We start from the raw sequence: 14093 nt of genomic DNA, 5'->3' as shown, positions 1-14093 counted from the left end.
TCTAGAACCTGCTTCAGATTTTGTGTCTCCCTCTCTCTCTGACCCTCCCCCGCTCACACTCTGTGTGTCTCTCAAAAAATAAACAAACATTTAAAAATTTTTCTTAATGTTTTAATTTTGTTTGAATTTAACTATAGGTAAAATGTCTATAAATCAAAAGCTACTGTTATACAAACTCTTCTTACCTAAGAGGGAAAAAATTATTGCTCAGCTTTTGAGAAAAATCTCCTTATGATAATGAAAGTCTTTGAGATAGCAGCAATAATTGCCATAAACTGAAGGCAACGAATAATAAACCTTGATTACCTTGAAGGTCTTCAGATTCCTTCACAACTTCATATACTACCCTGTACCCTTTAGTAGAGGCAGACATTTTGCCAAAAGGTATTTCACTGATGAGTAAACTAAGCCCAAATTTGTCCTTGAATAGGCACCAAGATTTCACATCTGTTTCATTATAGCTTCAATTCTGAACTTAAGACTTCTATCAAAGATTTTCATCAAGATTAATTTCAGAATGCTCTTTATGCCTATTGATTTTAGTTTTCGCAAGAAGCCAAAGCAAACTCTTCATCTTCAGGACTCTAATTCCCATAAGGCTCTGAATATCCCCTTTTTTGACACCCTGTTTTTGACCCCATTTCTTATCCTTGTCCAACACCTGAAATCTTTCCACTTGCCTTTTGAAACTCAGTCATTAGCAAAATGGCCTTCTTTGAACATTTTCTTCACTTCTTGCTTTAAAATTTGATCAAGCCTGCAGCCCTTTCCTCTACAGCTCGAAGTCCTATTTCCACTACTAGTAGGCCTAGAGATAGAGAAGGCAACATTCTTGTTTCTTGTTGCTCCATACCATTCTTCTTCCTTCCTCCATAAACTCATTCTATTTAAATTTCATGACATAAAACTACAGCATTAATTCCCTTTTCCTTGCTGCAGTGCTCAAACAATCTTGTTCTCCTCCATCTTACTCCTTCAGGATTTTAGTTTCTAACTCCCCAACACCACATCACACTCTATTCCTGTCATAATTTTCAGTTGACTTCAGTGTTCACATAGATGATCCACCTGGTACATTGTCAGTGCCTTGACTTCCTCTCCTCTGATGATTTTATCCTCCACCTTACTCCAGCTATTTACTCATATGACCATACCACCATCTTTGTCATCCCTCGTAACTAGAGCTTCTCAGTCATCTCAATTTGAGTCATCCCACTTTCTGGCCACCATCTCCTATCTTTTAAGTTTAACTACCTCTAGTTGAAATCTGAAGAATTCCCACAAGTTTCTGGCCCTACCAGAATATACAATTCATTGGTTCTAATATCTTTTCTACAAGTCATTGTCTCTCACCCCCTCATACCTTAACTTCTATCCTTTTCCACCTTATGTTGCATGGTTAGTCATAATCTCTTACTTGCACATCCCCTTAACTCCCCTGCCCTTCTCTTATCTCCTTGTATTTGGATAAACCACAACCCTGTTTATGTCCCATTCTCTGCCTATTCCACACTCATACCTGTGCATGTAAACATAGCTGGAGGAAACAAATAAATTCGCTGGTCTTTTTTACATTCATGATCTCTAATTTCAAATGGGCCCTTAATGCTGCCTAGGAGTCATACTATTCCATTCTACTAAACAACTGTTACATAGCTTTATAGATGTCTCTCCTAAAACGTCCAACACTTCTTTCAGTCTTACTTTCAACTGATGACCTTGCTTTCTGTTTTACCAATAAAACAGAAGCATTCAGACAAGAATTTCTTCAAACTCCCACAATATATTCACCTACCTACCACTACTGTTTCTCTTACTAACTGAATGAATTTGTTCATGCTCCCAGCAAAGAGAAAGCCCTCCATCTGTATACTAGGTCTTTTCCTATATAGTCCAAGGCATGGTCTCAGCAATTCTTCCTTCTCTCCCCAATATCAATAATGTTCCCTCTTTCCTAGGTTTTTTTTTCACTTGCTAACAAGGATTCTTTTTCTATTTTCTTAAAATAACACTTTTACCTGGTCCTGTACCATTCTTTTCCCTTCACTTTCGCAAATCTCCTTGAAAAAGTTTATTGTACTTGTTGTCACCAATTTCTTTGCCATTTTCTCTTGAAAATACTATTAAGCTTTAACATTCACCACTCCAACCAACCATTCATTTTCATGTTATTAAATCTAGTAGTCAGCTCTCAATCCTCATCATATTAGACCATTTAGAATATGTGATGCAGATAATTATTTTCTTCACATGGTTTCCAGAATACCACCTTCTCTTGGCTTTTTCCCTATCACACTATAGCTTCTTCATAGTCTCTTTTTTGTTTCCTTCTAGTCTTCCAAATATCTTAAGTTGGAGTGTCCAGCTTAGAGAGATTTCTTTTCTTCAACCTATACTAATTTAATTAGCATTCTCAGTCATGCCACAGTGAGCAAATTAGAAATGCCAAAGCTACCTTGTTTTAATGCAGAAGAAGAGACTCAAAGTCTTAGGGAGTTGGAATGTTAAAGTAGACTTGTCATTTAATATCTACTTATCCACACCAGGAGGGTCCACAAAAAAACTTTTCTCCACTACTATGAGAAACAAATTTGAGAGGAGAGCCCCAGCATCTCTGAAATGCTCAGTGATCACTGATCTCTATAGGCCAGACCTTAGACATAGACTGCAGTCACCAAATTAGAAAATCTAAATGAGAGTAATTGGATCCCAAAGTAGCAGGAATGAAGTGGCAGCCCCCAACTGACAAAGTCAAGATATGGTTACCATAATGGACAGCACAGTCAAAGTAGCAATCAGAATAGATGTATGACATTGGCTAGTTGATCATGGTATTCTTAGAAGTGAAATAAAGATAGGAAGTCTACTAAATTCTTACTTGATGTGTATATACAGGAAGGTTCTAGGTGAGGTAAATAAAAGTCCAGCCTGAAGCATAAAAAGTCATGGCCCCTCAATTAGTCCTCAGATGTGAGCCTGTTTACAGATCCAGAACCCCTTAAATGAAGGAAAGTCTGGGTACCCTTGAGGAAGAACCCTAGTACATTGCCAAAAATTCATATTGTTAATCTTTCTCCCAGCCTTCCTCAAAGTGACATACAGGCTCCTGCCAGGGTTAACTGGAAGGAAAAACAAATAATCAGAGTCTTCAGAGACTACTGACACTGACTCCAACTGATACTAATTCTAGGATATCCAAAACATCACTGTGATCTACCAATCACAGTAGGAGCTTATGAAGGAACAGAATAACACAATTTTAGTTCAGGTCTGTCTCACAGTGGGCCCAGTGGGTCCCCTAGCCCATTCTGTGGTTATTTCCCCAGTTTCAGTTTCAGAATTCACAGATGTACTCAACAACTAGCAGAATCCCCATTTTGGTTCCCTGACCTGTGAAGTAAGGGTTATTAAGGTGGAAAAGGCCAACTGGGATCCATTAGAACTCTTTACCTAGGACAATAGTAAACCAAAAGCAATATACTCCTGGAAAGACTACAAAGAATAGTGCCACAACCACGATTGTGAAAGTTACAAGAATGTGATTCCCACCACATTTGCATTCAACTCACTTATTTAACCTATGCAGAAGACAGATGATCTTGGAGAATGACAGTGGATTTATCACAAGCTTAACCAGGTGGAGGCTCCAATTGCTGTTGCTCTACTAGATATGATTCCATTGCTGAAACAAATCAGCATATCCCCTGGTATCTGTATGCAGCTTTTGATCTGGCAAATGCTTTCTCAATAGCTGTTAGTAAAGACCACCAAAAGTAGTTTGCTTCCAGATAGCAAGCCAGCAATATATCTTCATTCTCCTCTCTCAGGAGACTATTACCTAATAACTCTCCGGCCCTAACATAGAGGTCATAATGTAGTTCACAAGAATCTTGATCACGTTTCCGTTCCACAAGACATCACACTGGCCTACTACATTAATGACATTATGCTGATTGGACCTGGTGAGCAAAAAGGACTTATTGGTAAGACATCTGTATGTCATAAAGTGAGAAATAAATGTGCCAAATATTCACTTCTACCTCAGAGAGTTCTAGAAATCCACTGATGTGGGGCATGTTTAGATTTCCCTTCTAAGGTGAAGGAGTTGTTATGTCTGCCCCCTTGTGCAACCAAAAAAGAGGCAGAACTGCTGATAAGCCTCTTTGTATTTGGGAGAATACATATTCTTCATTTGGGTTTTTTAATCCATTCCATTTACTGAGTGACCTGAAAAGCTGCTAGTTTTGACTGGGGTCTAGAACAGAAGGCTCTGCCAAAGGTCCCAGTGGCTGTGCAGGCAGCTCTGATACTTGTGCCATATGATCTGCCATATCCAACGAGCTTGAAGTGTCAGTGGCAGATAGAGATGGTATTTGGAGCTTTCGGCAAGTCTCTAGAGGTGAACCACAACACAAGCCCCAAGGATTGAGAGTTAAATTCTGCCATCTTCTGCAGATACTGACTCTCCTTCTGAACACCAGCTCCTGGCCTACAACTGGGCCTTAGTAGAGACCGAACGTATAACCATGGGCCCCCAGGATAGCATGTGACCTGAGCTGCTTCTAATGAACTGGGTGTTATCTGACCCACTAGGCCACAAATGTGGCATGCACAGTGGCACTCCATTATCAAGTGAAAATGGCATATATATGATTAGACTTAAGCAGGCCCTGAAGGCACAAGTTACCTGTAAAGGGGCCCAAATGCCCATGGTCCTCACTCCTGTCACGCTGTCTTCTCTTTCCTAGTCTGCACCTATGGCCTCATGGGAAGCTCCCTACAACTAGTTGACAGAGGAAGATTATGGCCTGGTTTACAGATGGTTTTGGACAATATGCAGACACCACCCAAAAATGGACAGTTGAAGCACTACAGTCCCTCTTTCTGGGACATCCCCGAAGGACAATGGTGAAGGGAAACCCTCCCAGTGGGCAGAACTTTGAACAGTGAACCTGGTTGGTCACTTTGCTTGGAAGGAGAAGTGGCCAGACGTATGATTACCCACTGATTCAGACTGTGGCCAATTGCTTTTTCCCCAGCCACCCTGTCATCATCCAAGTGTCTCATGAAAAAAGTGGTCATGGTAACAGGAATGGAGGTTATCATAGGCTTGGCAACATAGATTTCCACTTACCAAGATTGACCTGGCTATGGCCACTGCTGAGTGTCCAATTTGGCAACAGCAAAGACATTAATTCCTGACACAGCACCATTCCCTGAGGTGGTAGCCAGCTACCAGGTGGCAGACTGACTACATTAGACTGCTTCCATCATGGAAGAAGCAGTGTTTTGTTCTCACTGGAATAGACATATGAGTTTTCCTCCTCTGCATACAATGCTTCTGCCCAAATAACAACCCATGAATGTACAGAATACCTTACCTACCATCATAGTATTCTATATAGTCTTACTTCTGACCAAGGACCTCATTTCACAGCAAACAAAATGTAGCAATGGACTCATGCTCATGGAACTCACTGGTCTTATCTTGTTCCTGCCCTCCCCCACCCCCACATCCTGAAATAGCTGGCTTGACAGATCAGTGGAACAGCCTTTTGAAGACTCATTTACAGTGCCAGTTAGGTGACAATAACTTATAGGGCAGAAGCAAAGTTCCCCAGTTCAACATCTGATACATGGAGCTATTTTTCTCACAGCCAAGATTCACAGGTCCAGAAATCAAGGGGTAGAAGTAAGAGTGACACCACTCACTATTACCCTTGGTAACCTACTAGCAAAAATTTTTATATCTCTGTGACCTCATGTTATGCTGGCTTAGAAGTCTTAGTTTCAAATGGAGGAATGCTTCCATCAGGACACAATGATTCCACTAAACTAAGAATTAAGGCCACATTGGATTCCTTACACCTATGAATCAACATGCAAAGAGAGATTGATCCGGCCATGAAGGGGAAATCAGACTGCCTGTTAACACTAGAGATAAAGAATATACTTAGTCCAAAATACAAGAGATACCTTAGGGAATCTCTTAGTATACGCCCTAAGTGATTAAAGTCAGTAAAATCTATAAGAATAGAATCCAAGCAGGACTACTACTGGTCCAAACTCCTCAGGAATAAAGGTTTGAGTCACTCCAACAGCCAAAGAGCCACAACCAGATGAAGTGCTTTCTGAAAACAAAGGGAATAAAGTGAATAAAGATAGTGAGAAAAGGTTCTTATAAATACCAGTTATATCCATATGACCTGTTACAGAATTGAGGACTGTAGTTTTGTGTTTTGTTTATCCACTCATCTGTTAATGAATACTTAGGTTCTTTCTATCTATTGGATATTGTGAATAATGCTGCTATAAACACTGGTATTCAAGTATCTGTTTGAATCCCTGCTTTCAATTCTTTATGGAATTCCTAAAAGTGAAATTCCTTGACTGGATCACATGGTAATTCTTTTAACTTGAGCAAATCATCAAATTACTTCCCACAGCAGCTACACCTTTTTACATTCTCACCAGCAATGAACAACTTCTGCACATTCTCACTTGTTATCTACCACCCTCCCCCCACTGTCCACTTTTAAATAGCCATCCTAATAGGTATAAAGTGGCACTTCATTATGGTTTTGGTTTGCATCTCCCCACTGACTAGTGATGTTAAGCATCTTCTCATGTGCTTATTGGTCATTTGTAGATCTGTACATCTTCTTAACAGATATATCTATTCATGTCTTTTGTCCATTTTTGAATTGGGTTGCTTTGTCATTGTTGAGTTATAGTTCTTTATATATTCTGGATATTAATCAACTATTACATGTAGGCTTTGGAAATATTTTCTCCCATCCTGTTTAGTCTTTTCACTCTCTTGATACTGTCATTTGATACACAAAATTCTTTCCTGGTTGAATTGAGAGTTCTTTATCCTAGATACAAGTCTTTTGTCAGATACCTGGTTTAGAAATATTTTCTCCCAGTCTACAGCTTGCTTTTTTTTTTTCATTCTTTTAACAGGGTCTTTCACTAAAGAAAAGTTTTTAATTTTGATGAAGTACAATTTATTGACTTGCTTTTAGTATCACACCAAAGTACTCTTATCAAACCCTGGGTCTCAACTATTTTTTCCCTATGTGTTTTTCTAATAGTGTTATGATTTTATGTTTTACATTTAAATCTATGATCCATTTGGTGTTAATTTTTATATAAAGTGTGAGGTTTAGGTCCAGTTTTTTTTTTCTTTGCTTATAGATATCCAATTGCTCCAACACCATTTGTTGAAAAAGTTATCCTTTCTCCATTGAATGAATGGCTATGCATCTTTGCCAAAACTCATTGAGCATATTTACATGCATCTGTCCGAGTCCAGTTCCAGCAGGTCCAGGGTTCCCCTGAAGGATGGATGGTGTCGGCACGAAAGAGATGGGAATTGGCAAAGGGGGAAGGGAATGAGAGAGCCATGAGGTTCTTTCTGATCAGCAGGCAGGCATCTCTTCTCTCTAGTCAGGCATCTCTGCACAACTGGCCAACATCACTGCACTTCAGTCTGGCATCTCTGCACTGACCGGAGAGTCAGCCTTATTTATTGAAAAAATGTATGGGGTACAAAACAGAAGTGGCAATTGCCTTAGACAATAATTTCTGATAACAAATTCTTTGGTATGTAAAAATTTCCCAGAACATAGATTGGTAGAAGACTCATGCATAATCTTTACCAATAGAGACTGAAATAAGTGACTAGATATTTATCATATGGAGAAAGAAGGGATCTTTAACATTCAAATACAAGGCAATGTTTTTAGCATAGCAAAGGCAAGAGTTAGTTCTTTTGTGAGCAGAGGTCAATAGCCTGTTTTCTTGAGGGGAAGAAAAGCAGGTTTTCTCAGAATATGTAACATTTGCTCCTACAATCACAAGTTTTTTCACAAGGTACAATTTACATATTTTTAGCATAAGAAGGCAAGTCACTCCTGATATCAGTCAGTCAGGCACCTTGGGGGTCGGTGTTCAAGCAGAAATTGAGTGGGGGTTGAGTGGGTGTAGACTCCCATCGCCATCTGACAGTGGGAGGCCATGCAAACCTGCCTTACTTCGGAAATGTCTCCCAGCATGCATCTATTTCTGGATAGTCCAACTTGTTCCATTGATCTAGGTATCTGTCCCTCTGCTAGTACCATACTGTGTTGGTTATTGTAGTATATAATAAGTATTAAATATGGGCAGCGTGATTACTCCCACTTCATTCTTTTCTGAAATTGTTGTTGCTATTCCAGTTTCTTTACCTCTCCATATAAATTTTAGAATAATTTTGTATCTACAAAAAAAATCTTGCTGGGATTATAATAGGAATTATGTTAAACCTGTATATCAGTTTGGGGATAATTAACATCTTTACCATGAGTTTTCCAATCCATGGACACAATATGTATCTTCATATATTTATATTTTCTTTGATTTCTTTCATCAGTGTTTTGCTGATTTCAGTTTAATGCCCATGTATTGTAATATTTATACCTGAATTGTTTTGTTTGGGAGTAACTGTAAATGCTATTTTTTTTGTTTGGGTTTCAACATGTTTGCTGCTAGGATATAAAAGTACAATTTGATCTCTTATCTTGTATCCAGAGACCTTGCTGAACTCATTAATTCTAGAATTATTTTGTAGATTTCATGGAATTTTTAAAAATATGTGCTTCATTTTGTTTAAAAAAATAAAAAGTTCATTTGTTCGATAAATTGGTAGGTTGTTTATGTAGTGCCAAGTATTGTTTTAACTACTAGATACAGAGGTTACTAAGAAAATTAGGATTTCTTGACCTCATGGAGCTTAGATTAGATTCTACAGGAAATGTGAAAAGAACCGCAGGCAATTAAATAACAATTAAGTTAATTTCACATGGTGTTAAGTACTAGAAAGAAATAAACAGCAACATAATAGAGTGGTAGATAATCTAGAAGTGACTCTATGAGGAGATGACTTCTGAGCAGAGACTTACATTATAGTAGCCAGAGCAGAATGTTTCAGTAAGTGCAAAAGCCCAAAGACCTAAAAAGAGTTTCACCGTAAGAATATAAGAAGGCCAGTGTGGCTCACATAGTAAGAAGGAAAGTGGTAGGAAAAGACTCAAGAGTCTTACAGTTAATGGAAGCACCTGAATTTTATTCTAAATAATATGGGAAGCACCGAAGGTTTTAAAACTGGCTAGTTAGGTACGTTTGGTGGGCATTATGCAAATGATAAAAAAATATTATCCCACCATATCAAAGTCATTGATATATTTCTTTCACCTTTTTTTCTTGCAATTAAAAAAATGTACATGAACATAAACTGCATAAAGTGATTATTAGTAATTATTCACAAGATAATTTATTAATCACAGCTCTTTCTAATCTACACAATGAATTTGCTTTTGATTCTATAGGATATAAACATCCTCGGGAAAAATAACCGCATAGAATTGCAGTTGGCCAACTAACCACTGCCTTTGGAAATGCCTTTCCTTTTTGCCTATCACAAACATACAAAAACACACACTTTGCACCTAATAGCTACTTATTTAACCCTTCACCATTTCATTATCTTATCTATAAAATGTACCCCCTAATATCTACTTCCAAAGTCTGTGAGAACCAAGGATAATGTATACTATATTGCGTCCCAGGCAAATAGAGGTGCCTAATAAATGATAATTCTTTATTCTGAGATTTTTGTCTTTTACCCCCATCACTTAGCTCCCACTCCCAGATCTAAGATATATATAAAACCATTTAATTTGCAACTGGGGCCTTAGAGTAAATCTTTATACAAAAATTTTAAAGCTGTAGCAATAGCACCTATTAATTCAATGATTAGTGGCACAACACACTTCAACAAAACCCTTCCACAGACTTCTGAAAATATTTTAAGATGTTGAACAAGAGCACAGTACTATTATATAACTTTTAGTTGTGGTATAAAACAGATGATATAAAGTTGACCACTTTCAAATGAAATCTTATAACAAGAAGAGCATATTGTGTATATTTTTTTTACCCAATGGCAAAACAGGGAAACATGCTTTGAATTATTTAGCATAAAAGCCTACTAATATTTTTTGTCATGCACCAATCACTTAGGAAGTACTTTTAAAATACTGAGTCATAGTGCTTTTGGAAGCCTTATAGTATAAAACTGTGCTATCTGTATTATGCAACCTGAGAACAACTTGCACTATGTTCCATCACACGTCTTATTTTACAGCATTCAATTTCTCAAGACATAATTTAACAGAAAAGAGGAAATGTCATTAATGATTTAAAGTTATTTGTCGAGTTTTTAATATTTTTTTCCTGCCTATTTTGGAGGATTTACCTCACTCCTGTTGTTCAGAAATCTTCAGTTATCCTCAATTGGCTCCCTAGCAAATCCTCTACTAAGCTAATTCCAGATATCTGCTACACCTCAAATTCATCACTCTACCATTCATTCCTCTTAATGTTTTACTTTCTACATTATTTTTGTCTTCCAATGTGACACCATTCCCAGAAAAGTCAAACTGTTCTCTGTAGTTTTACCCTCTATTTGAAAAGGAAGATTTCCAAAGCTATTCCTGTGCTCTACTATGAGCAATTAATTAATTGCTTTATTTCTCTTTTATCTTCAGTTCCTTCCTACAAACTGTCTCAAATTTCCTCTAAGCTCTTTTCTCATCTAAATTATTATTTTTATTTTTTTAAGTTTATTTATTTTGAGAGAGAGAGAGTGAACAGGGGAAGGGCAGAGAGAGAAGGAGAGAGCCACCCAGGCGCCCCTCATCTAAATTATTCTTAAGATTACCCTAATTGGCATGTTAAATATATTAGTGTAATCATTTTGTAGATTGGTAAAAGCAAAACAATATTTAGCAAAGTAAACAACATACAATTTTGTTCATTTTTCTATCAGACATCTTAAATCATTTTTTTATTTTGTCACTATTATAGGCTATTTATCCCAAATCTCACAACTATATTAGCCAAACCTGAACGGGGCTATACTTAGGCAATTTTTTCCAATTTAAAGTTCTCTGATTAAAACCTAAATTCTTATTGTGAATCTTTGGTATGTAACTTGAAAGACTACAAGCATGATGACTGCATCTGTTTACTGTAAACCATCTTCAATGTCAGCAAACACATACGGACATCCCTCAGAGATACTGTTGGTTCAGTTCCAGACCACTGTAATTATCACAATGGAGTCAAATGAATTCTGGGGTTTTCTAGGGCATATAAAAGCTAATTTTACACTACACTACAGTTTATTAAGTGTGTAATAACTTTATGTCTAAAAACAAACATACCTTAATTTAAAAATACTATACTGCTAAAAGATGCCACCATCATCTGCGCTTCCAGTGAATAATAATAGCTCTCAGATTATCCTAACAAGTAATGATCAAAAAGCTTGAAATGTTACAATTACCAAAGTGTGACAAGCCATGAAGTTAGAAAACAATTTTGGAAAACCAGTGCCAAAGGACTTCCTTGACCCAGGGTTGCAACAACCTTCAATTTATAAAACAAAACAAAACAAAACAAAACAAAACTCAGTATCTGCGAAGCACTTTTAAGTGAAGTGCAACAAAAAAGGGTACTAAAACATTGTGAAATTTTCACCTGGTTTTCTATCTTGAAAATACTCTTCAGTACAACATAGGCAAATATATGCCCTTCACTGCTTCTCACCTGCCATTTTCCTTACTCTTCTACCTATTTGGGGGTGGCTTTTAGTTTTTCGATATGTTCCAAAAGCTCACTAAAAAGATAGTTACTTAGACGCTACCAATACTGACCTTCATAAAATGTGTATGCAGCTGCCGGTATAGTCCTTACTTTAGTAACCACAACATAGGAGAAAAGCACACGCGTTTAGATGCCTAATTCACTTCACGATGAACGACCCAAGACCTTAAACATTCTCTACTCAATCCCAGTTTTGAGTTCCCTTCCTTACTTTCCCCTCCCCAAACGCTCTTCTCGCGTTTCCAAAACTTTCTCATTCACAAAATTTTACATAACTGGCACTTCCTCGGGCTTTTACGAGTAACCTGACCCGGACAGAACCTACAGTCTTCGGGAGATAAGGATCCTAAATATCGTGACCACCTCCACAGCCTCCGCTCGCAGCCCCGCCTCCCAGAAGGCCTCCTGTGACTCAACTCATGATGCCCACTGACGCTGGCGTCGCCGCGCGACTCGACTGGCAGCGGGCGCGCCTGCGCGACAGCGGCAGGGTGGGGAGGGGTTCTGTGCGCAGCAGGGAGGGAGTCTGCTAGTTGGGGCAGAAGAGGGGGAGAGGGAGAGAAGGGCTAGGGGGCGGAGGGGGCGGAGGGGGCGGAGGGGGCGGAGGGGGCGGAGGGGGCGGGCCTTTCCGGAGGGTCCTAGTCCTTCACTTCCTGTTTGTGAGACCTTCTGAATCCGGGTCAAGGGTGTTCACCTCCTCCGCTTCTCCGGGATGACCCGGCGCCTTCAGTGACAGCGGCTTCTGACTCAACCCAAGACCGGTTTCGTCTTATGACCTGCTAGAGCCTGGACGCCCACACCTGCTACAGGAAGTTAAGGCGGGCTTCCTCCACCTACTGGCTGGCAGCCCCGGGCCCTGTGTGCCCGCCTCTGCCGAGGGTCTCCGCCATCCCCTCCGCGCTGATGCTCAGAGGGAACGCGGACCCGGGGCGGCGGCGGAGTGCGGGCCTCTGGCTCCTTAGGCCCGCGACGGGCGGTTCCGGCTCTTACGCTCCCCAGGCTTGCCACCCCCCGCCCGGTCTTGGATGGACCCCCCTGCCCGATAAATGTGGCTGCTGAGACGTTGGTGGCGGTGGTCGGACCCGCTGCTGCTGCTGAGCTCCAAGTTCCCCTTTGCCGCGGGACTCTCGTGCCCCACGTCGGGACTGTTGGCCCCAGCTCCTAAGCCCGTGGCCCTAGCCTTGCTGTTTGGCGACAATGGACAAGATCCTGGAGGGCCTGGTGAGTTCTTCGCACCCACTGCCGCTGAAGCGGGTGATTGTGCGGAAGGTGGTGGAATCGGCAGAGCATTGGCTGGACGAGGCGCAGTGCGAAGCCATGTTTGACCTGACCACCCGGCTCATCCTGGAGGGCCAAGACCCCTTTCAACGGCAGGTGGGGCACCAAGTGCTGGAGGCCTATGCACGGTACCACCGGCCAGAGTTCGAGTCCTTCTTCAACAAGACGTTCGTGTTGGGCCTCCTTCAGCAGGGCTACCACTCGCTGGACAGGAAGGACGTAGCTATTCTGGACTACATTCACAACGGCCTGAAGCTGATCATGAGCTGCCCGTCGGTGCTGGACCTCTTCAGCCTGCTGCAGGTGGAGGTGCTTCGAATGGTGTGTGAGAGGCCGGAGCCGCAGCTGTGCGCCCGACTGAGCGACCTGCTGAGCGACTTCGTGCAGTGCATCCCCAAGGGAAAATTGTCGGTCACCTTCTGTCAACAGCTTGTTCGAACGATAGGCCATTTCCAGTGCGTGTCCACTCAGGAGAAGGAGCTGCGGGAATATGTGTCTCAGGTGACAAAAGTGAGTAACTTGTTGCAGAACATCTGGAAGGCCGAGCCCTCCACACTCCTGCCTTCCTTGCAAGAAGTTTTTGCAAGCATTTCTTCCACAGGTAAGTGTCACTATATTCCAAGAAAAATATCTTTTGGAAATTTAGTGTGTCTCTTACACACACACACACACACACACACACACACCCCATGTTTACCTCTCTGCCCTTAAAATATTTTCAGAAGAAAACAAATATGAATACTGTCATCCAAAATTTTATTCCTATCCACTACCCTTTTTAGGCTGTCCCTTTGTGCCTTAAAATAAGACCGTGTTCCTATTTTAAATGTTGAGAACATTGAGGTCTGAGATCTTTGGCAATAAATAAGTTGCTTAATTGCCCAGCCTCTGCTGAAGTTTTGGAATGCTTTGAGGCTGACAGCTACTATATAAAGCTTCTTTCATTAGTGACTAATGGTAGCATGATAATGTTTATCAAATTATTATTGTACCTTAACTCTGTCATCTTGTCGTTACGAGTTTTTCCCTTGCTTTTTAATTTTCCCACTTTTTTATTCATGGGCTTTGCAGTTTGTTTAATTCCTGGATTATCCCAGTTAATT

General features: G+C 40.2%; 1 protein-coding gene and 1 long non-coding RNA gene across 4 annotated transcripts in view; one reads left to right on the top strand and one right to left on the bottom strand.

Annotated features, from left to right (window-relative positions):
- LOC115306502 overlaps window positions 1-12062 on the bottom strand; it is a 57388-nt gene extending 45326 nt beyond the window's left edge. The window contains exon 1 of the long non-coding RNA XR_003915355.1: window positions 11763-12062. This is a non-coding gene — a long non-coding RNA (uncharacterized LOC115306502). The remainder of the gene's footprint in view (window positions 1-11762) is intronic.
- Window positions 12063-12342: 280 nt separating this feature from the next.
- The window catches only part of USP38 (ubiquitin specific peptidase 38), a 32212-nt gene continuing 30461 nt past the window's right edge, over window positions 12343-14093 (top strand). For all 3 annotated transcript variants that reach the window (XM_029940637.1, XM_029940648.1, XM_029940642.1), the window contains exon 1: window positions 12343-13591. In XM_029940637.1, coding sequence (XP_029796497.1) covers window positions 12910-13591 — 682 coding nt within the window. In that variant the 5' untranslated portion in view covers window positions 12343-12909. The remainder of the gene's footprint in view (window positions 13592-14093) is intronic.

Source organism: Suricata suricatta, chromosome 1, assembly GCF_006229205.1.
Source record: "Suricata suricatta isolate VVHF042 chromosome 1, meerkat_22Aug2017_6uvM2_HiC, whole genome shotgun sequence".
Lineage (NCBI taxonomy): Eukaryota > Metazoa > Chordata > Mammalia > Carnivora > Herpestidae > Suricata > Suricata suricatta.
The sequence above is the reverse complement of the archived record's forward strand: the minus strand, read 5'-3'. Positions and strand labels throughout refer to the sequence as shown.